Source organism: Nipponia nippon, unplaced genomic scaffold, assembly GCF_047370975.1.
Source record: "Nipponia nippon isolate SJK-2023a ecotype South Korea unplaced genomic scaffold, ASM4737097v1 scaffold_5, whole genome shotgun sequence".
Taxonomy (NCBI): Eukaryota; Metazoa; Chordata; class Aves; order Pelecaniformes; family Threskiornithidae; genus Nipponia; species Nipponia nippon.
In genome coordinates this window covers 81,732,308-81,756,323 of record NW_028262369.1, presented here as the reverse complement: position 1 = coordinate 81,756,323, position 24,016 = coordinate 81,732,308, and the positions used below count along the sequence as shown (strand labels likewise).

The 24,016-nt window shown below is 40.8% G+C and overlaps 1 protein-coding gene across 1 annotated transcript in view; it reads left to right on the top strand.

Moving 5' to 3' along the window:
- The window catches only part of TANK (TRAF family member associated NFKB activator), a 29,674-nt gene extending 27,371 nt beyond the window's left edge, over positions 1-2,303 (top strand). The window contains exon 10 of the mRNA XM_087733613.1: positions 763-2,303. Coding sequence (XP_087589739.1) covers positions 763-930 — 168 coding nt within the window. The 3' untranslated portion in view covers positions 931-2,303. The remainder of the gene's footprint in view (positions 1-762) is intronic.
- The last annotated feature ends 21,713 nt before the right edge of the window (positions 2,304-24,016 follow it).

Sequence of the window (24,016 nt, the reverse complement as noted above, 5' to 3'; positions counted from 1 at the left end):
TAAAGTATGTATCAGGCTGAAGTCCCTTGAACTCCAATATCAGGTAAACAGACTTGGTGCCTTTAAACTAACCAGCTCAGGGACCGAGAGCAGTACAGCGGCTGAACCAAATTTAGTATAGTTTACAGAACTGCCTGAATGCATGGATGGATATTCAGACAGTCCCATTGAGTTTGATGCTGTCATGGCAGAAGGAATCCCAAAACAGATTATTTGAAACACATTTACACTAAAAGGCAGTCAGAGCAAGTCGGTAACTTAAGCCATATGACATTGCTCTAGTAATTCTGTAAGTAAAATGAAAACTAGTTATGTGTCAATAAGAACAGAAATAAAATACGATTCATATGAACTCTGTACAAGAAATATTTTTTCCTAAGGTAAAAATGTTTTTTCTCATTTCTGTTAAATGGCTATTATCTACTATGGCTCGTACAGTAAAATACTGAAATGCAAAATTAAAGAAAAGCCTTAATATGCATCAGACTGATATTACAGACTTTTGCTCATAGCAGTATTTATCATTAATAGATACCAAGGCATTTCAAATGTTTGCAAGGATAGTATCTCTATAGAACTTTCAAAAATCAAAGTCCTATCTTGCTTTTCTTAAATGAGAACTCTCTAGTTAATGTCTCTGGCCAGGCAGGTGTAAAGGACATGTAGTTTAAAGAGGCAGGGGTTTTTTATATAAATATAAACCACAGCATAATGTAAACCACATTGTAAACCACAGCAATAATAATTTTCTGTTTCTTTTAGCTCGTTTGGCAGCCTCGAGACAATGATTTGCCGGCACAAGCTTATACAGACTCTGAACTGAATCAGTGTGGAATATGTGAATTCTGTCAAGAAGTTTTCCCACTATCTAGAATATCTAAGGAAGATTTTCTTCGGCATCTGAATTCCCACTTTAAAGTACAGTCTTAATGTATGAGAATTCAATGGATCACTGGTTTTGCATACATTTGATTTTTTTGTATTCCATAGATATGCTAAGAATTTAAGAATTAAGACTTCTTGTAACAAGAACTCATGACTGAAATTGTTTGTCAGATAAGCACATTTTTAATTGTCCTTTGACAAGATAAAATGAAACTGTAAGTCAGTACTGTAACTCACATTATTGCTTGTTATGCTTCAATATTACCTTTGAAAGTGATGTTAAACACCTTTCTTTTTTCTGTTTTTCTTTTTGTTTTTTTTTTGCAATTAATCATTGCCTGAATAGGCCCGAAGTCATGATTATATTTATGAGTGTAGACTTGCAAGATTAATGCCTTAATCTGGCTGGGGAAATTGGTGTAATGCTAGGATTTTTTTCACAATATCCAGTGATGTGATTATGTTCTTCTTGAAGTAAACAGGAAGAGAAGTAGGCTCTCATTTTCATTCCTGTTATAAAATTTCCAAATTTAACTTACAATAGGGAACCTCTTGATTCAGACTCTTGTAAAATCATCAGAGTAACTGAATGCCAGGTGTGCCAAAATTAGGATAGGCTTGTTCACTAGTAACATAAATGAATAGTTGACTTTCCCAGATGAATTGTTTACTAGAGAGAGTAATCAAACACAGCACATAAATGACCCTTTTGCCAAAATGTAGTGGTAGCAATTTTATGGATATATGTTCCATGTTATAAAAAAATAATTATTTTGTTCATGTACCTTTCTAGCATTAATAATTAGTAAAAATACTTTCACGGAAGAGGTTATATTAGTAGGAAGGAAGAGTAAGAAAAAGTTAAACGTTCCCTAAAACTAAAAATACCGAAGATTATTTTCCATTCCTTCTGGTCTGCTATGAAGGATTGCTCAAGTCTGTTACAGCCTAGAAAGGAAAGGGGGAAACCTCATCACCCAAATCTCAGTGACTTCATTTTTAACCTGAATAAGCTTAGTGGCTTTCTCAATGCAGTTTAAATTTGTGTTTAGTTGAAATATTGCATTCTCATAAAGTTTGTACATTTTCTGGATTTATTGAGATCAAATTAAAAAGGGGGGGTTTACTAAGTAATTTAAATTAATGATAAAGGGTGACTTGGAGCTTTTTGCATTTGAACTGAATATAGGTTTTAGTCCTGATATCTGGTAATTAGCATTAATATTTTCATAACAGCAAAGCACAACAGTTTCTCTTTTTAAAGATTTGTTCGCAGGTGACCAATTTCTGGAAGAATTAACACCTGCGTAATTTTTAGAAATGGATTTTTCTGCAATTATTTTCTCTATTTTAAACATCTCATGTTTGTGACTGGCTGTCAAGAGAGTGTACTGTAATAAACAGCAGTGTACAGTCCATGCCTGCTACATGACCTGGAGAAAGAGTTTGTTACTATTAACAGCTCTAAACCCCCGCCGGTACCCAGCGCTGAGGCGGATCCGCTCATCCCTGGACTCGCCGTGCGGCGTGTGAAGGACCTCCCCAGAGAGCACGGCTGGGGGTGGTTCCTGGGAGAGGCAGAAGTTCCAGGATTGGGAGGGGAGAAGGGGATTCGCACATCTCCAGCCAGCCCGACACAAAACCGACTTGTCCTCTCAACCGTGAAATTCGAGCTCAGGAGCTTACGTTATTAAGAGCTGAACAAACTGCGAATCACCTTTAAAGAAAATAAAGTCATCTGTTCCCCCCCGCCCCCGCGCACGGACGCGTTTTCCCCGTGAGCTCCGCTGCTGGCCGAGAAGGGAGCCCTGCGCCGAGCCCGAGTCCCCGCGCTGGGCCGCGGCTCTTTGTTGCTGGAGGCAGCCTGGCCCCCCCGCCCCGCCTGCGGAGCTGCGGCCTCCCCTGCGGCCCGGGCAGAGCGGGAAGGCGGGGGCGGGGGGACACGGTTGTCCAAAGCCTGGTCGACCAGCAGAACCCGTCCATCTCCCGCTATGAGAGCTCCCGCCTAGTGCGGCGTCTTAGGAAGCTGTTTAATTTTGTGGGCTTAAAACTGTTGCTGCCTGAGGGCGTCCAGGCAGGCTCACCCATCAGACCGCTGCGAGGGGCACCAGCCGGGTTTAAAAATAAATAAATAAATAAATACATCTCAGGCTAAGCAGTTGTGAGCGACTTGAAGTGGGAGGTGAGTGCGGTCCCTGAGTGGGCCCCACTCGTACAGCTTTCCTGGAGGAGGCTGCTGCTGCCAGCAGGGACATCTGCTTTATTACACTCACCAGAGGGGGCTCAGTATTCCTCCCCTCCGCTCCCCCTTCCACACAAGCCCAGCTCAGCAGAGGAGGTTGAATCCAAATGGGAAGCGGGATTTCATCAACAATCATAGTAATTAATCTGGGGGGAAGTGGAAGTTGAGAGGAACGAAAGAGCAGCAGGCTCGTGCCAAGGTGTACCACCGAATTCCCCCTCTCCCAGGGCCAGCGGGCCCCCGCCCCGGGGTAGCCCCGGGGCTGAAGCTGCTTTCGAGGCTCCCGTGCGGGTGCGCTGCTCCCGCCGCCCCACGCTGACGGTTCGCCCCGCGTGACCCCCCCGCTCACAGCCGGCATTCGCGGGGACCCTGGGTCTGACTTGAAGCAAGGAAGCAAAGCGCTCCCCTTGCTACTTGGGAGGCTCCGGGGGCATGCTGGGGCGCTGCGGCTGCCTCAGCCGGCTGCGAGGGCTGAGGGCCGGCGGCCGGGCAGAACACATGTAGCTCCTCTGTCTCTCCGGCTAACTCGACAGCTGCTCGTAGCTCCAGTAATTAGACTGTCAGTGCTTGTTAGAGGAGAGGAAAACGCTCCTGTGACAGATTCCACGAGTCCTCTGTTTTTTAAGATCTCACAGAAATCACCAGAGCATTAACTGAGATCTCTTATTCCTCTGGAATCAGAAGGGAAGAAGTTCCCTCTGCCATCTCGCACTCCAATCAGAGCTCTCTTCCGACTCCCATGAAACACAGTGAATTCACTCTAAGAGGCTCAGGAGAAGTCACCTTCCTTCCCTGCCTACACGGGAGGAAAAGAGAGCTTCCTGGCCGGGTGAACTTACTGTTAAAATCCCCTCCTCATATTGCTGGATTCAACTAAACAGATAACTCAATAGAAATGCGGTCTTTTCTCCACTAACTGAGCGGAGGAGTCGCTCCACACACGATCCTTCCCCATCCGAGATAATGTTAATTCAGAGGATGCTCAGGAGAGGCTGTTCCCCCTTAGGAACAAAAGCACTGGAGGATCAAGCCGAGATGCTCCTACCCCCACCCGTGGTTCACTCAGCAGATGAGACTCAGAGGAGGCGATTTCTTTTCCTCCCTACCGTACCTTCCCCTTTCCCCCGCAATCATACAAGGTTAACTCAACAGAGGAGTCTCAATCCAAATGGCAACTGGGATTGCATTTAAAAAAAAAAAAAAAAAAAACTGAAGGAAGGGGGAGAAAAAAATCAGAAATAGGGAAAGAGAAAAAGCAGCAGGCTGATTACGAGGTGTCAAAACTGCCAGGAGCAAGAAGGTGATAGCAATCAGGGGTGAGAAGAGTGCGCCATTCGTGCGGGGCAGCTAATTATCCGTCTCATTTGAGAAGAGCAGCATTCGAGGCAGCAGCGTTCGCCTGCTGAACGGTGACAGATTGGCGCGGAGGAGAGGGGAGGTGTTAAAACAATGGAGCCGGGCTTGCGAGCGCTGCTGCATGCTAATCAGCCCGGCCTCCTTCCTTCCTTCCTTCCTTCCCTCCCTCCCTCCCTCCTTCCCTCCCTCCCTCCGCCTGCCTGCCGCGATCCCTCCTTCGCGCTGGCCGCATGGCAAGCCCAACACAATCAGGCCCCTCCGCAGCAGGCAGCACCGCACCCGGCATAGGTGGTAACCCAGCGAGAGTCCCGGTGGGACCGCGCGGCGGGGCAGGCGGCACCCGGGGGGACCCGGCAGGCTGGTGGATATCAGTGGTAGATTTCAGACCTCGCCCTTGGTGCCCAGGCTTCCAGGAGCCCGTCAGTGTGCGTCCCCGCAAGGGGCAGAGGCGAGGAGCTCGTCGTACAAGTCCTGCGGGTCCTTTACGCTGACATCCTGGCTCCCTCTTCCCGCAAGAGGACAGCCGATAGCCGGCAGCGCAGCGGTGCTGCCTAGTAAGAGGCAACCCGCCGCCGAAGCCCCGGAGCAGGCCCGCAAAGGTGAGGGAAAAGCAGAGCTGTGCCAGTTGCTGTTGGGCTCCAGGGGCTCCCGTGCCTTCTTAGCTCTGCACAGTCACTAGAGTCCGGAATGCTAAACACGTTGTAAGCAAGTCCTACGGCCTCTCTTGCGCCGCTGCCTTTTGCCTCTCGGATTGCTTGGCCTCGCAAGCCCGAATGACCGCACGTACCCAGTTTGTGCCCAGCGAGGGGGTACAGAAAGGGCCGGCCTTCCCTCGGACCAGGAACGACCGTTCCCATTTACAAACAGTGCGACAGGGTCTGCAGAGAGAGGAGAAAAGCTTTGTGCGGGAGCACTTTGGCCCTAGCTTTCCCCACGCGCCGCGGGGCTCGCAGGGCAAACCCCAGCGCTGGAGCATGAGCAGCCCAGCTACAGCGAGTGCTCCGCTCTGCCAGGGAGAAGCAGAGGAATGAGCGTTGGAATGTTTACTCTCCAATATTTCTCAGTTTCCATTCCATCCTGCCCTGAAAGATTTCTGATTACTATACACTTCAAAATAGTATTTATTACAGATTTACATAATCTGTATGTTTTATGTTAAGGGAATAACACATTGATGCTGTACTACTGAAAGGAGTTAATCTAAACTATGTAGTGTCTGCTATAACAGAGTTCCAACTAAAACATATCCTTGTTTCCTGGCACTGACGAGTAACACATAGCCAGAAGGACACTGCCCGGCACATTAGGTAAGCTGCCAGGTGAAGCCATTGCTCGACTTCCAAACCTTCACTGGGTTATGGATCGGCACCCGGCAAAATTAAATGACATGCGGCTCTGTGTAACCTCCCATTTAATTTAGCAAGTGTTATTTCAAATAGCATGTGCCTGTTTTACGACAGGATTCACGCGGGTAAGCAAACACTGAAAGGGATTAAACTGGTTTAGGCCTGAGGTAAGCAGCGTGATAACTCAGGTTGAATGCTATTTAAAATAGTCTGAGTGCATGTACGGCTAGGCGGTAGTAATAGCGTTTAAATTTTGTTATTCTAAGTCTGTCGTTGAGTGTACTTGATGAGATTGTCCATGAGCATACAGATGGTGAGATTTTCATGCTTCTGTGGCATACTGACATCTCAGGCTGTAAAAATAAATTCCCAGATCGCTGCAATACCTAAGAAGTAGAAAAATGCAGTCCACCTTAATGCTCAACGTTCGAGTGGCTCTACGTTTTAAGAGATGTTATAACACTAGATGCACGAATTTGTGCAATTCGGGAATACTAATTTAATGGATTTACAATATAAAGCAAAATTCAAGATAACCTTTGTGCCGTTTTTTAAGGAGACTATTTTTTCTGTGCTTCTGAATTTAGAGATAAGGGGGGTGGAGATAAAAACTTGCCCTTTTTTTGCTATTATCTGTAATAATTTTTTAAAACTGTACATAAGGATGAGAGGAGGAACTGACTTTTCATTAGGTCAAGTTTACTTTTCATTAAAAGATCCTTGGATTCTTTCTTGATTTCACATACTTTTCCAAACCGGTAACAAATTATTATACCTATTCTGATGATTTATGCTGCACTGAAAAGGTATTCGTGTCAAAGACGCATGCTGAGATATCTTCTCGAATACAACAATCACTTTTTTTCTTGCCTAAGAAGCCACAGTGTGGACTGATCCGTCCATCAGCCTGTCCAGCCTGGAAACCAACGCTGATATGGTTCATAAATAGCTGGGGTAGGGCTCCCCTATTGGTTAACGTCCGGCCGCAGACAAGGTGCTGTGCTTATCAAGGTCTCTGGGCTGACCGAATTAAAAATTTTAAATAGATACATATAGCAGGGTGATATGGTGAAAATGAGCTAAAGGAAAAACATTTTGCAGAGACAAGTACACACTTTAAAAAGGTTTAAAATATTCAATTGGTGAAAAAATAACTACTTGTAAAAACGTGTGTATTTTCATTATGCTTAATTTGCCATTCAAAACAAGTTTTTCTTAATAAGCTCTATTGTTTCTATCTGTTTTGTGAAATGTAATACGTGTGAGACAGAAAGCAGACTCGGAATGTGAATGAGTCTTGTTTTCTCTTTCTCTCTTTCTTTCTATCGTTTTTTAAATACAACTTTATTCATATTCACAGGCATCTTTAAGTCGAGAAAAGGATTAATGGAAGTGGCATGGCATTCCTGAGGTCATGATCTGAAAAGATGAAACATGAAATCTTATCCGCTAGTCTTTTCCTATATCTTATTTCTGTGCAATATAAAAGTCTCCATAAGCAAAGCACTCTACGGTTAATAGTTATGTTTTCGCTCTCAGCAGTGACACAAGCTTTGTCAGGTTTTCGCTGTTTGCACAGTTCATTAAAATACTTTAATAAATGACTCGTTGTTTTAAAAAATCACCACACTATCACCCGAGTAAAAACATCTATATCCTCCCAATCCTGCAGTGTCAAAAAGTATAGTCTCTCAGGGCAAAAGGTTACGGAGCCTTCATAAAGGTTTCCCATCTGTCATCAAGCGCGACATCAAGCCCTCTAGGTGCTGTGAAAATTATTTTCTCCGGAATTCTCCAGCCCAAAGATGCCATCCTCTTAATTACAAGCATTTGAGATCAGGAACGCCACTGAATTCCCTGGAGATTCACAGAAGATATGCAAAAATAATCTCTTTTCTTGCTTGCCTGCCAGGGCTTCTGTACCTGCCCACAAGCTAGTCGGCTCATTTGCTAGGTAATGATGGATGAACCAAGGCAGCCCGTGCAGCTGCACTGCCACCCCTCCTGACATTACTGATACGCTGCCACTGAAAGTTTCTGCTGTATAATTGACCGCCAGCAAAGGAGTGACAAATAATGTTCTATTTTTTTTTTTTTTTTATTGATTAACTGCCCTTCTCGCCATCACAAGGCTCCTGTACACGGGTTACTCACGTACACGGGATAACGGAATGAAACAAGTCGTTGAGATCGCGGACTGTGAGACTGTCAGAACATCTGCTTACCACAGGTGCCCTGAGAAACCACACAAACTATTCCTGGGGTCAGTGTGCATGCAAAAGAGTATACGTACAGACGGGGTGCGGAGCCGCGCCTTTGTGTGACAAGACCGTGCCTGCACAGCAGAAACTGAGCCTCCGGTCGGGCGAGAATCCTATCTACAAATGTCCATTAGCACTTTTTCCAGCGCTGTCAAGCAGGTGAAAGGCCATCAGACCCATCAGTTTATCAACAGTCGAGCCTTGGAGGTTTCTGTTGGGTTAAAGGGATTACAGTAGTTGTAGGAGGAGGTACAGAATGTGAAGTGAGGAGGAGAAAAATATCATTGTAGTCTTATGCGAGTTCTCTCCCAGTACAGAACCAGACCAACGGAACTAGCTGGCTTGAGTGGTACCCTTCACAGCGCACGTAGACCTGGTGATGGATACGTCTGGAGAGGCTCTGATAGTGTTGTCAATCCGAGCAGTGTAGACTACATTTTTAATATGTGGAAACATGTACATAACTCTGGACATAAGGGTGGGGGCGTAAAAAAGCCACGTCCAAGCTCAATAGGAGCACGGGAGAGAAACCTCGGGCTCCATGCCATCCGAGATGTGAAAGCCCACGGAGACTCAGCAGCCAAAATCGCATACACTGATTTTTAATAGAGTTCTCGTCCATGTGTCCATTTAACTGCAGTTGATACAGATCAGATAAGCTTGTTACTTATAGATTCCCAGTTGTCTCAAGTGATACAAGACAGTAGCAACAGGAATATCCCTAATTAGAACGGATTCATCTGATTTTCTTATTCAGGGAGTTTAGAGTCCCTAAGTATTCAAAGAATGATTAAAGTCTTCCAGCACAAAGCCGCCATGTTTAGCCCTCCTTCTGCCCGGGGACCAGGAACAGCAGGCTTTCTTCTACCATTAAAACTTCCTTTCATTCTTTTGTATCATTTCTGAAATCTCCTTCAGCATACCACTCCCTGCATTTCTCCGAAGTTTTTATTTCATATAATTTTGTGTACGTACACACACACACACAGACATTTCAGGCAAGATAAACCTGAGAAGAATACGTAGCTGGAAAGGAACACGAAATATTATATCAGTTGGTCATGAAATAGCTTCCTACACCTTAGCAAGGTTTTAAGAGTCGTCATTTTTAAATTTACTTTGTGGAATGATAACTTGGCATTGTATGCCATGATTGCAATTGCAACTATTTGAAGACACATGTAGTAATCTGTGAGTGCCTCTTCTAAGAGAACAAAATGCTGTATGCGTTACAAATTCTTTTAAAGTTAATTTAGGTTTACATGTTTGTTTTATTATTTGAACGCGTGCGCGTTGCTCCTTCGTAGAAGTCTTACCGACCTACGCACGAAAGAGGCAAGACAGGCGATACCCGCGGAGAGGACCCGATACCGTACAGCTTGCGCGCCCGAAGCTTTACGCAAATCTCCGTCGTGGCGGGCGTGTACGGGGGTCGACGGTCAAGTGTGAAAAAAGACCAATGGAGATGTCATTAGCAGAGAGCCTGTAGTCATGCATTCAAGCTCACAAGCCCATTAAAACGTAATGGGCGTCACTGCAGTAAGCATTTATAAGCGAGCCTTGCTTTTTACTTCAGGTAGAACACCAAGAAATGCGGGTCCGGCCCGAAGACGCTACAAACACCGACAGAAAAGGCAGTCCCTTCAGCCTTCTGCGACCCCACCGTCCGGTGGAAAATGGATGCAAGACCTGGAACGTGATGCGATTCTCGGAACCTCTTACGGGCTTCAAGGGAATCGCATGGCAAACAAACCCAGCTTCACTTTGATTGTAGTCAGTCTATCGAAGAGAAGAGATTACGGGAATGGCAGAACAGCAATTACCTAGCCCTTTGCGTGAGGGGAACAAGATGATAAGGATGATAAGACTCCCACAGCATTTCAGAAGGTCCATATTTCCCACTGGGCCTAAGTGACTTTTCCATTAAAGGGTGAAGAAAATGGCTATTATAAGAAAATGCCGGTGAAGAAAATGTTACTATGTAACAGGCTGGTTCCGTCTTTTGATAAAGAGTTTGTAGGAAATAACACAGAGAGTGGACTTACTGGCTTGCTGTCCTCAAAAACGGTCCCTTTCCTTTTGTGAGGTTTCGAAACGAAGCTAAGAGAGCATTATCTTTCTTTTAAACAAAAAAGTTCACGGCGTGTGTGGGTGTGTTTGTGTTGGGAGGGGAAGTTTCTTTCTTTAAAAATAAAACTGTTCCTTGGACTTTTTTTTTTACCGAGGTGTCATGAGAAGCAGAAAAGGCCTTGACTCTGTGTAAGTGCTGCTCAGCAGTAACTAAAACATCCTTATATTATCAACGCTGCTGCCAGCACAAATCCAAAACATCGCCCCGTACTAGCTACTACGAAGAAAATTAACTCTAGCCCAGCCCAAACCAGCACAGAGGCTAAAGGGACACGTCCCCTTCTTTGTCTTCAGAAGAAATGGCAGAAAGTTCGAATCTTCTCGCTTTCTCTTCCCAAAACAAACACCTTCTTACGATTCATGTGTGGTGCCCTAAAAAATGATCAACTGCTTCCAGGTCCAAGCATGCACAAAACCCCATTCAAAACCTTTCGGAAGGAGCAGACTCCTCTCAACCTTTATATTTAGACTCGCAAAGCTGCAGTAAAATACCGTTAAACTGGGTTCTTCAAGTTTTCTTCGGTGGCACTTTGTTAGGCTAACTGTGTTCGCGATGAGGAGACTCTGAGCAGTACCGCAGCTCCCGTAGGGACCCGTGCCTGAGGGCGCTGGTGATTAGCTGAGCTGCCATCCCTTAGTCAGAGGCTGGGATGTACACTGGACTGACTTTACCGTCTTATTTAAATGTGATGATTTTCTCATTTGTTGCATTGTTTGTATTAATACGAATATCTTGTTATGTTTGTTTTGTCTCCTGGGAGCCAATAAAGCTGTGAAGTTTTTCTTTACACCAAATGCAGCTCTACGGGCGATCAATCAATGGGTAGTTTTTGGATAATCTGCGAGAGTGAGAAATCTAATAAAGCAAGCAACTAAAAAAGGAAAACAAAGTCTATTTTCTGTTAGGTTAGCTACGTCAGGAGTCAGGCTTTCCACCATGCCTTTATAAGATATTTAAACAGCTACATTTAACTAGCAGGGCAGCACCTCGCTAAATTAACTTGCTGGCATATAAAGGAAAAAGTTTAGACGTCGTGACCTCGGCAGCAACGTGGGTGACTTACTCTTACAATCAAATTTACTTTGACACTTGCATCTCTCCCCACCTCCTCCTCCGCAGTGGTATATGAAAACATATAAGGCGAAAGAGGGACCAATCACGAAGTGAGAGAACAAATAAGTGAAATTTTTAAATTACTATTTCTTTGCTATACCAGGTATAGTGTTAAGAAATAGGTAGACAAAGACGATATAGTTAGCTCCTAGGTCGCAACAAGGTCCATAGGAAATCGTGCCATTTAATTTCAAGGCAGCAGTTCTCTTATCACAACAAAATGAGTTATAAACAGATCAAAATAACAATCTGAGTTATCTAGCATTAGTGGCTGAACTGAACAGCCCCAGATTACGTGATGAATTGTTAAATTGCAGTAGCATTGTTTTGGAATTGCTAATTAAAAAATAAGTAAACCCCCATGACTCTGGATATGACAACTGAAAATACCCACAAATTATTTAATAAATGAAGCGTCTAACAACTCTAACACTTCCTGCTCGCCTTGTTAATAAATGTAATTTGAGGTAGATTTAAAAAATCTCCCATCTAAACAGTGAATTCATTACGCGACGTTCAGATCTCCAGATGCCTATGGACTCCTCGGAATTAGGTGTTAAATAGACAAAAGTGAACCAAACTGCCTTTAAAAGCACAGCATGACCATGTAATTCTTTTTCCAGTTTGTGGTAAAAAATGATGAAACTTCTTTCCAAGTAGCTATCACCCAGATTTAGTGTGAAAAGTAGTGTAATTGTAATTCACGCCATCAGGGTCTATCACTGATAGACTATCAGCTGTTCTGTAGTTAGGAAGGCTTTCTTTTCAAATAGGAAAGCTGCCAAGTGCTCTGTGATACCTCCAGCAAGCTTATCGGATGGAAGATCGGAGCCAAAACAGCAGCTGCACACATATGCAAATTGGCAATTAATAGTATAACATTCTGGGGAGGATTTTTTTTTTTAATATGGGAAAGTATAGCGGAGCTACCTTAATATTAACCTTAACAGTGACAGGGAACTTCTTGCCTGAGCGGCCAAAGAATAATTACCCTCTGGAGAGACTTTCACTCCATTACTTTCTTCCTTCACACAAAGATCAAAGCTTTGTTGTCCTGCCGAGTTTGTCTCCATCATGAAAGTTAACTTCAGGCGATAAAAAAAAAAGGGGATACCTTGTAGCTTCAGCTCTCGAAAGAAGGGAATCGTGGCAATTCGCGCTTCCCTCCGCCCCCGCCCCCCCCCCCCCCCGTGACCAAAAAAAAAAAAAATGTTTGGTCATTTTGTTTTAGTTCAAGATGCTTATCCTGTTCCTTGAAAAGATGTTCGTGCTGCATGGAACTCTTAGGACTGTGCATTTGTTATGGATACTCTAATCAACGACAAAGTGATTGAAAGGATTAGTTTTTTATATTTTCCCCAGCCTGCTGCAGCAAACCAGCTTGCTTTATTTAGCCCAGCATGTATGAATACAAGACTCCCAATTAATGCAGTTGCTTGCTTTAGCCAGAACATTGCCTTTCAAAGGATCCTCACATGATCCTTTTCTTGTAATAGCAGGCTGGAGCTGGAAAGGCTTTGCAAGGCTGCTGCATTTCACACCAGCCCGTCCCCAGCGCTTTCCCCGATGTCTGTCTGTCTCTTCTAGGACAGGCGTGGGGTGATTAGCTAATGTTTTCGATAATCTGTGAATTCTTAATAGTCTCCTTCTCACGAATAAAGATCTCAGCGTGCCTAGGATTAGGAAGGAAAAGCGGATTCTCCAGGAAGGCAGGCCAGGAAGCTTGCTCCTCTCCGGGGGCAGGTGCCTCAGGAAGGGACTCGCGCGGCGCCGCTCGCGCTGCAGCCTGCCGCGCGGCGGGAGCCTGCCTCGGGCCGCCGCCGCTTCTCCTCTCTTTTTCCGCTGCCACGTCCCCTCCCGCGCTACCCCTTTCCCATTTTATTACTCAGTAATTGCACGCTTAGTTGAAACACCTTTGTGCTCCTAGGCTTCGGCTGCATTTCGGTTGCAAACGGAGGCTGTTTCGGAACGTGATGCAGACGAGCAGCGAGGTGTCACCCTCCGCCGCCGCTCGATCCCGCCGGCGGCGCGCAGCAGCTCGGCGCGGAGCCGCCTCCCGCCGCGGCGGCGGGCAGGCAGGGCGGGCGGCCCGGGCCCGCGTCCGGAACGGCGTCTGCCGCCACACCAGCCAAGGGGCTTTCTGCATTACGACTTCCTCAGCCACGCAACGGCCTTAAATCTGACCGCCCCCTCCCCTCTGTCTTCAAAACAGGCTTTCCCCACCCAAGTCCAACGGCGGCTTTCTAAAGAGCACCCCATAATTCAGTCTGGCAAAGAAAATATACTTAGATTTAGAATATAGTTCTGCACCATTCTGTTCCGTCATCAAATCAATACCGCGCACAAGTTAGAGAAAAGTGGGGGTATAAACAGATCCATACGTTCTGGTTCTCAGCTGGAACTGGAATATATACGCATTTATCCTCACAGATCCTTAAAAAGTCAGATTTTTGAGAGGCACATTTTTTCTTGAAATACTAGGGTCCCAAAGGCGGAATGATAGGAATCCTCACCTGAAGGCGACTACAGCAAAAGGGGGACTGGCTTGACTCAAATACCGATTCGACCGGACACACAGAGGAAAACCTGCTCGCAGGGTGTTCAACAAGCAGTATTTACATTCAGCTGAGTTCCCCATCTCCGTGCTTGTCTGGATTATTCTTTGTGCTGCCTTTTTCCACATTGCAAACACTTCTTCAACACCTTTTTTGATCCACTCTTATTTTTTCCAGGGTCTCATAAACACATAGAACATAACCATTCTTTAAAAGTGCCGTAGTTTATGTTTTAAAGTTTCGTATTATTTACCCACATCTGAAGGCCAATGTTTATATAAAATATCATAGGTTCTGATAATTTCTCCCATTAAAGAATTGGCTTTTCAAGTTTTAATTTGGACAAAGAATGGCCTTCAAGCTTTCTCGTGAATATATATCTGTGTATGTACATAAATAAAATATTTTGCCTTCACACAACTGTTTTGCTTCTTCTGTTCTAATGATGACATAAATCTCCTGATCAGCTAAGTTTAAAGAATAGGCTTAGATAATACTGAAGACATAATCTCAAACAATGTAAGGCACAACCTAATAAAAATAATTCTGATGTTTACAGTTTCATGTAAATCAACTGTATCCAGGAAATTTGGAACAAAAATAATGGGATTATTTTCATGATAAAGGAGAACAGGGTTTGGGCCTTCATCTCAGTTCACTTAATTAAAACTGTACGGGAAAACGTGGTGCTATGTAACTGCACGCGCTGCTTGGAGAGTTCTGTGACGTCTGGAGTTGTAGAACATAATCTCTCTCCCAACTTTGGGTATGGTTTCCATATAATTGTTACCTAAGAACCTTTGCATCAGATATAGGTATACATACAATTGTGCAAACAGTATAAATATTTTTTTTTTCTGAGTACTGTTATGTTTTCATTTATCCTGCTTTAGGAGATAATGTGGTGTTGTGTTTTTAAACTCTGGTCTTCAGAGAAGATAAGGAAAAAAGGGGTTTTAGGGGTTTATGGCCTATTTCCTAATAATTTTTAAATCTGTTGGCAAAGTTCAACCAAGTTTGACTGATAAATATATATAAAGATACTGATCTTTTTAACAATTGTTATGAATAAGAATAAGCCTGTTAATACTAGGGAAAAGGCACAAGGAAGCCAACCATTATTTGCTCTATTTGGCAGCAGTTGGTTGACCAAAAAACCTACATGAGCTCCTGGACCAGTCTCACCATGTGATGTCTCTTACGCAGCTGGCAGGCCAGAACTCAAAACTAGAGGTTATGGGAAAAGCCAGAAACACCCTGGGGATGTCCCATTAAAGGAACAGAGGATGCCTTGGAGGTTTTAAGATACAGAGGTAATCTAAGGATTACTTGGGATACTGAGGGGATGAGAGTAGAGACAAGAAAAGGATATAGGGCAGCACAGGAAACAGAACTATAATCAATCCATTTTAATGTTAATTGAACAGCTTGACACTTTGAGTATTCTAATACTTCATTATTGCACTCTTCTCCATGGTCCTGAGACAACAGATAAGAATGACAGATCACTCACAGTGGATTTCAGAAATTTGTCCACCAATCCAGTACCAATTTTTGTGTTGAAGAAAGCAGTCCTTCAACTTTGACAGCAGTGCATTGGGGTAGAAGATAATTGGATGTACTTTTACAAGTACATTCTCCTGACATTACTAAAGAGAAGCTGTGAATAGCAAAGGTTGAAGAAGGAAGCAAGTCAGTTAAATGTGATGGTGATAGAAGAGTCACAGTGCCAGTAGGCTATCTATGTTGGTTATTTCCATTTGATTCATGAGAACAACGCAAAAGGCTTTGTTTTCTTCCTTTTGTTTTCCTTACAGTATTTAAGCATTTTAGTGATATGGAGTCTTCCAACATTAAAAGGTGATGCTATATTGTTGCATTTGAAGGACGTGATTTGAACATTGTAGACCAAATTGCTTATGAAAGTTAAAAATAAAAAGAAAGGAGAATTCAGGAAAAGAAGAGCCACAAGAAGATTCTCTAGAATATTGCCTCCTTGGAAGACAGAGTTGCTCCTCAGTGAGAGAGACGCAACTCCAGAATTGGATTTTTCTCGAGAAAGAAAGGAAGAACTATACAGGAAAGTAGCATAAACTGGGACTGAACCAACATTTCTAGATAATATTTGCAAAACCTTAATAACCCTGGCTAATCCATGGCTATTCCAGCAACCATAGCCATTCCACTGGAGGTGTTTTTGCAGAAAGTGAAGAGATGACAGTGGAGACCGATAACTTCCATATTTGAGAGCTGGAGAAAGCCATGTGCCTATGGATATAAAGTACTACAGAAAAAAAATCTTGTTCTGAATAGTACAGAAATTAGATAATATTAAAACATATTAAAATTCATTCACTTGGTGAAGCAATGTAAAATATTATTCACTTATACAGAACATTTTCAGCAATAATTCTAAGAAAATTTTGAATGCATAATTCAATATATAAACCCGTATCATCCATACGTAACTGACAATGAATCATCTCTTGAAAAGTAACAAATGGAAAACTAGGTAAAGGCATAATACAGCATACAATATTTAGTAACTGAAAGGCAGAGACAATATTGTATTAGTTTTAGGACTGCTACTGTATATCTCTGTCAGATTTAAAGGGACAGTTCCCTAGATGGTATGAGAAAAAAAGTCTTATAAACATTTCATCTCAGAGAGATCTGAACTGATCGGGAAAGGTCACAATAGGAAAAATCCCACTTTTGTGTGATCTGCAATACCGAGGCTGGTCAGATGTTCACAATATATTGCTCACCAAGAAACTGAGCCCAAGAATTATTAAGTTTTTTGGTGAATAACTTTGAATAATTAATCCTTCTGAGAAAATCACAATCTGTTCACCAAGAGTTCATGAAAAAAACAAGGTGAATAATTCATTATGAATTATTTGACCAGTTTTAGCAATGAGATTCTAAATCTGTCTTCTTATGGATATTAACCTCATTAATACTATTTAGATACAAGGCTTCAAGATAATGAAAATGATGCAATACTGCACATCTAATACGACACAATTTAAGCTACTAGAGTTTCTTTTTGTAAATACTTTGGAAATAAGTCTTTATTTATTATATTTTAAAAAGGCTCTGTGTATCACTTTAGAAGTACTCGTAGTCTTGGAACAATTAATGCAATAAAGGACATTCTTACACAAGAAGAAAGCCTTGACGCAGACAAATCTAAATGCTTAAAATCTGCTGGGGTCTACTGCTATAACACATAGCTGAGTGATCAATTTTGTAGTAAGATGCTGTCACTCATGAGTTTTAGGGAATTTGAGATTACGTCTAATCCTGCACTGAGAAACAGAACTCTCACGGACGTGAAAGAAATCAGGGTCAGATTCCCATTCTTAAATATTTACAAAACATTAATTATAATAATTATACAACAATTATTGTACAGTAATTTCATAACTGAATAATGTCACAAGACTAATTTCAAACTGTTCTGATGTGCCATCCTAAAACAACACATTTAACCCATTACTACACTATTTCTGTTTAAATATAAACATGACATTGTTTTAAATTAAAAGCTAACCTATTCTGACAATTCCTAAGCAACACATAGCCAACTATCCAATTATATTAGTATATTTTGTTAATATATTTTCAATAAAATTGCAGTTTCATGACACTTTGAACTGCTCTACATCAGAGCTGCTAGTGTGCTTTCTGCCAAGTGTTTCTGCCTACTCCCTTGCATCAGCAGTAGCGTTTGGATGATGCTGTCCCCCTGTTGCCTTCCCACAGAGGTGAGTGGTTTCATGGCAGAATACTGTTCAGGGTGCAGCCTAACAATACAGCTAGGCTGGTCTGAAAACAAGCCCCTATGAAAAGAGATTATCCTGCTTCCTTTTTGTTCCCGAACCCAGTTGCATGCCTCCCTGGCATAGGTATTGATCTGCCCCCATAGGGAAGCCAAAGAGACAGAAAACTAATCTTATAAAATATACTTCTCTGGGTTAGTAGCAGGCCATTGAGCTACAAGAGATTCAGTTTAAAGTCAGATGAATGAAGGTGCCAGTGGAAATGCTGGAGAAGAGCACAGCAAAGAGAGCTCAAGGGAAAGCGGTGGTAACATATGGCCAAAAGTAGGGTTTGCAGCAATCAACATTTAGATTGGCTTCAGCTTCAGTGGAACCACAGCCTTGGATTTACTGTAAATAAGATCTAATTCTGAAGGGACTTCCTCAAAACAAACATAAGGCAAGTAATTCCATACTCCTCCCCCAAGAAAAAAAAACAAGAAGCACATCAATTACAGTGTTAGTAATAGTAATAGTAACTTACTTCATCTAATGTATTTTCAGCCACTCGGCATACTACATGTGAGTCTACTAGTTGATTATACTTGATGCTGAACTGAGTTTTACCTACGCAAGATTTAATCTGACCCTTCAAAGAATATTTTAAAAACATTTAATTGTAAATGTAATGCAATGCATTTTTTAAAGTGTTTTACTGTTTACTCTATGCAAATATACTTTGCTTAGTCAGCAATATCAGTAATATCACATTACTTTGAAATGTCAGTAAAAGCCTTTTAAAAGAATAAAAAAGCTCTTGTGGAAGAAATTTTCCAGTTAAATAATTCTGAAAGTAATCCTCTACCAGGTGCTATGCTGTTAAAATCCCTTTATACATTATGAAACTACTTACTATATACTATCTATATACTTTGTGAATATTTTCAGTACTGCATCTAAATTTGAATATAAAATCTTAAATTATTTAAAGAGATATAACTTCAAAACAGTTTTCTTGTATGTACTCCATTAAAACATATGGAATATATACATAGTAAATATGAAAGACAATCCACAGTTTGACAGTTAAAAACTATGCTAATAATTATGTCTATCAATAAATCAAGCAAAATTGTCATAGCAGTGTGTTGGCAGATGGCAAAAGTGTGTACAGGTGAGATTTGGCTACATGGTTCCTATTCATACCAAGCATTCAATCACATTCCAGCTCCAGAAATTTTCTTCTTACTGGTTTACTACTAGTTTTTTTATCTTTGGTGCATTTTAAATTGGAATGAAAGCGTGATTGATCTCTGCCAATTCCCTCAGCCGTGGCATTCAGAAATACAATCTTCCCAATTTCATTTTCTTCTGCTTTGTATTAAAGAAGGTATTTATATTAAAAAACAGGGCTGTAGCTTTATATTACTAATAGCTATACAGCTATAGTTACTAGTGCAGCTATACTATTTTTACTGGTTTGTCTAATGTTCATTCCTATGACACCATAATAATTCTGTAAGAATTCTGTAAGAAAAAAATTATGAAGCCATAAATCAGGAGATTATGGATTGGATGTACAAGATTTCATAGAAACACAACATTTTAGAGTAAAATGTAGTAAAAAAGCTGCTAGTAGAAAACATGCGTATGGCAGAAACATTAGCAAGATTCTCATTCATCACTTCTTGCTAACTAGTTTTCTCTTAAGGTCTGGGAAAAACAATGAGCAGGTCTCTTACAACTACATCTCTTTGCAGTACTGAAGGGTGACCTGGTGGATCTCTATTGCTCTGCCCTACCAGAGAAGAAACTTTTTATCTTAAGGTTAGGTAGGTCTTTGAAAGATTAGTTCTCTCTTGCGGTTGGATGGGTTCCTTGGCCAGGAATAGAGAGATCAGAGTTAGACGAAAGGTCCACAGAAACAAGTAGCAAGTCTAGATGGATAGAAGTCACCCTAAAATGGGACACATCTTGTTGCCTATCAGCATAAAAGAAAGGGGATCTAAATTAAAAAAAAAGAAAAAAAAAAAGACAGACAAGGAACTTGCTAAAACAAAAGATTATCAACCATTTGTTTAGATGAGAATGTGAGATGGGACCTCCCACCAACTACCAACTCATTCTACTACAGCTTTAGTTCACTAAGCTTTCAGCAGTTTGCTAACACTCATGATTTTACTGAAAATTTCCCAATATTGTGTGATGGATTACACTGAGAATCTCAGCTTCCGTTAAATCAAATCAAAACATGATTTTTCACACAAATAACTTCAAGCTTACCTGTAAAAAATATCAGTGATTTAATAGCACAAATGTGACAGCAGTAAGAAGGAAAATGTATCCCTTTTTGGCACTTTCTCTAATCTCTCTCTGATATTCTATGAACTATCTAAAGGTGCAGATGAAAATATCTTGGTTTCAGACTTACTTAATTGCATTAAACAGCCTGATCTTGATTTTTTTTTAAAGCTTTGTGGCATCTCTTCAGATCTTGTGGCTGAATTACAGTCTTCTAAATATTATTGTTCCAAAAGGATCACAATAATTATAAGCATAAGCAATTATTATATTTAGTCTCTTCCAGTTAGTAATTCCAAATGCTTAAAATAGATACATATCAAATTTCACAAGTCCTTTCAGTGCAGGTAAACAGCCTTCTTCACTCTATTTAACCAGATATGTACTAAGATGTTATGTAATTTCCATAAAGCGTAGACTGTTCACAACGAAGCTTACTTTTTTTTTTTTTTTAAATTCTGTGCTCCCTCTAACACATAATTTTTTTTTTAAAAAGGGTCAGATAAATACGGGCATTGTGTGCTAAGTAATCAAACTTGCAATTAATAAAATGCATTTACAATATTTGAGAAAAAAAGATTATGTCTGCATTTTATTATTTTTAAGGTTATTTATTTTTTAGTTAATTTATAAAGTAGCTATTTTAGTATCTATAATCTGATTTATTTCGCAGTGCTTTAAAATGTCTACTATGGAACTAAGAACAACATATAGCATTTAAAGGAGTGAGCTCAGAAAAGCTGTTGTTAACACAAGATGCTAATATGATAGCAGGACTGAAAATTAGGACATGCTGCTCTCACCCTAAGAGAAGCTATCAGACTAGTTAGATTTTAGAGGGAGACTATTTTCCTTCCTCCTTTTGTTCATGCCTCTGTTCTGTTCCTTAAAGCCACGGCTTGATCATGCATTCCAGTGTTCTGTTCTCTCAAAATAGCAATATACCTCTTCTTTCAGCAATACTCCTCCTTCTTCTTGGAGAAGGCAGGATAAAATGGCTACAAATGGCCAGTAAGGAAGACTTATCAACTTCAGATAGCCACAAATATGAGATTTCCATAAAAATCAACGGCAACAGCTGATCTGTAAGCAGCAAAACCCAAGTCTTCTCCAGATAAAAGCTTTGTTCAGGCACTCTAGCTTTAGTTAAATAATACTATTTCATTGATTAAAAAAGAATAGACACTTGCAGGCATATTTAAATTAAGCAATAGATAACATAAAGAAGTTCTTAAAAATTCATTTCACCGCTTCAGTCTACTCATCATGTGCCCTATACCTTAAGAGTTTATATTCAAATATGTATCTTAGATTCTCCAAATGTAAAGACAGTCACTTTTCTCTCACCATATTATTTTTAATGATTTCTTTAGTGTTTAGTTTAATTTTAAGCAAGATGATTCGCTAGATAGTTCAGCAAATAATTCCATAAATGGTAAAAACTATGAGATCATTCTTGCCCACCCTCCACTCATGCAAGCAGAACTCCCTGTAATACAGTTTATAATATAGTTTATCATTCATTGCCTAGTTTAAGTATGTCAAGTATTAGTGCTTTCACCCGTCTTCTTTCAAGTTTGAATACATAGTTTAAAATTAATGAAACTAGGCCCTACTCTTTTAAAACAACTAAACATTTCAGTTTGAAAAGCAGCTACTGTGCAAGCAGCCTGACTTAAAGAGAAAAAGACACGGAAATTCTGGATCCATAATTCACCCTCCACCTTCCGACCCCACCAACCGCCATATTAGTGTGCCCCCACCAAAATACCAGCTTGTGTTTACAGTTTCGTTTCTCCTGATGGTGGATGGGCGCGTGTACACGCACTCGCTCTATGTGCACTCAATAGGATCATGATCTGGAGAGCTGAAAATGTAAACACAAGCTGGTATTGTGGTGTGACTAGCGGTTTGTGGTTTCTTTGTTTGAATATTTCAAAAATGGCACACTGGCCAGAACTAAAGAGGAGAAAAGCAGAGCTGCTATTTGTATGAAAATTTGATGGTTCCAATATTCACATTTCAGGTAGATAAAAAGGGCTACACGATAGAAAGCTATTTTTCAATACTTCATTTTTTACATAGTGGACTACACTTCAGTGCAGGAATTTCGTTTTCAGGGACAGATAAAATATACTTTGCCCTTAATTTCACATAATGAGGAATACCCTGCTTGTTTAGGTGCCCATCGAGCAATTTTTTACAGATTAGGAATGCTCTATTCATCGAAAGGTGTCCGTAATCATGTGACTGAAGTAGGGAATATGGTTAAGCATTCACAGGATTAGCTCATTTTAGGTGACTACAGCTCATTCTGTTTTCATAAAGAATTTACTGGATCACGGAGCTGGCCATTTTCCTTACTCAAGCTCAAACATGGATTCATATGTGGACCAAACATCCGAAGCAGAACTCTGAAATGGCATAACCATATCATTACAAGACTGTAAGGTTAAATCGGTGTCATTTCAGAAATAATTTTTTTCTTTTTCCTACACTGGAAGTAAGTAAAGCAGAATGACTCTATGAAAAGACCATGAGTCCAAAACCTTATCTGTTTTTTTCTAAGTATATCAGCCAGTCTTAATAAAACCTCTTAATATAAGCATTGTTTTTCTACTGTTCTGAACATGGAGGGGAGGAGGGGGGAAGGCTGAAATTCAGCTTATAAAGTACCGGATTATGTCCAGTTATATTATCATATTATAATTTAAAGGGTTTTTTTAATAAGCTCATCAAAAGTAGATATTTGAAGTAAGGTATTTTATTTTTTTCAATCACTTATTTTAATCAGAGTTGCAGACTGGTTCTAACACCTATTACACATACTATACATGCTCATCACTGCAAATTTAAACAACAGTTGAAAGTACAATTTAAGAAAAGATTGAAAAAAGCAGAGTGGTCTTCGCAAAACAATGAAAAAAGTCCAGAAATTCTATTGGCATTAACACAACAACTCCTTATTCAAGAAAGAGGGACAGTTCTGCAACTAATAGCAGTGTTCCTTAAACAACAGTGTTATTCTTATAGTAACTCACAGCTCATGAAAAGAGCATCTGGTTTATAAATACTTATCAGTTCCATTTGATTGAAACATATATGTCACACAAAAAGTAGGAAATTCTTTCTTAAAGTATGTAGTATGACCTTACACACAAAATCATACAATAAAAACGCTCAATTTTCCTCTTCAAAACTTTTCATGTGTATTTTAGAAACATTTGATCACTTTACACAAATTGCACAACTGCAATGCCATCATAAGGTAGAACATCTTGCTTCTTTTTAATACATTACTCTATATAAGCACCCTCACAAAGACAGCTTGTGAGCATTTCACAAATTATAATAATGGAACCACCTACATGTATATCAGTGCTGACAGATCTGGATCATCTTATTTTCACCTGCAGTAAGTTCAGACTCAGCTGAAAACTAAATTATACAATGAACAGCTTTGTTGTAGGAATATGCATGGCCTTATTTTCCACCAACATTTGCAGAACAAACGCATGCAGCTAGCATAGATATTTAATATCAATGGTAATAAATACTAGTGATCTTGTGATCTAACTGTTTTTCATCCAAATCAAAGATAAAGTTCATCACTTTATTTTTTTACATACTGCACTATAGAGGAATGGTTTTGTCTACACTGAGGCACACCTGTTCAATAGCCATTATCTCCAGCAGTTTAATGTAGGAAAAGGAAAATGTATGCAAAAAGATCTTCTTGCCGTTAGTTGATACTAGGAATAGCATTCCCATTGACTGCAATATAATGAATTAGATGAAGAATTAACTAAAGGAGAATTTAGCATTCAGCTATTACACAAAATACCCTAGAATTCTGATGACCATTTGTAGTCAGGACCTTTACTATATGCTGTTCTTAAAGATTCTGGTCTAAAATAAGAGGACTGCCAACGGAGCTGATAATGCCACTCTGGAATTTCTGAGCTTCAAAGACCAATATTGACCAAGTATAGACCAATAAGACCAAATACTGGTCTTATTCATTGGGCATTGTAAAACGGTTTATGGCAGGATGGCTTGAGT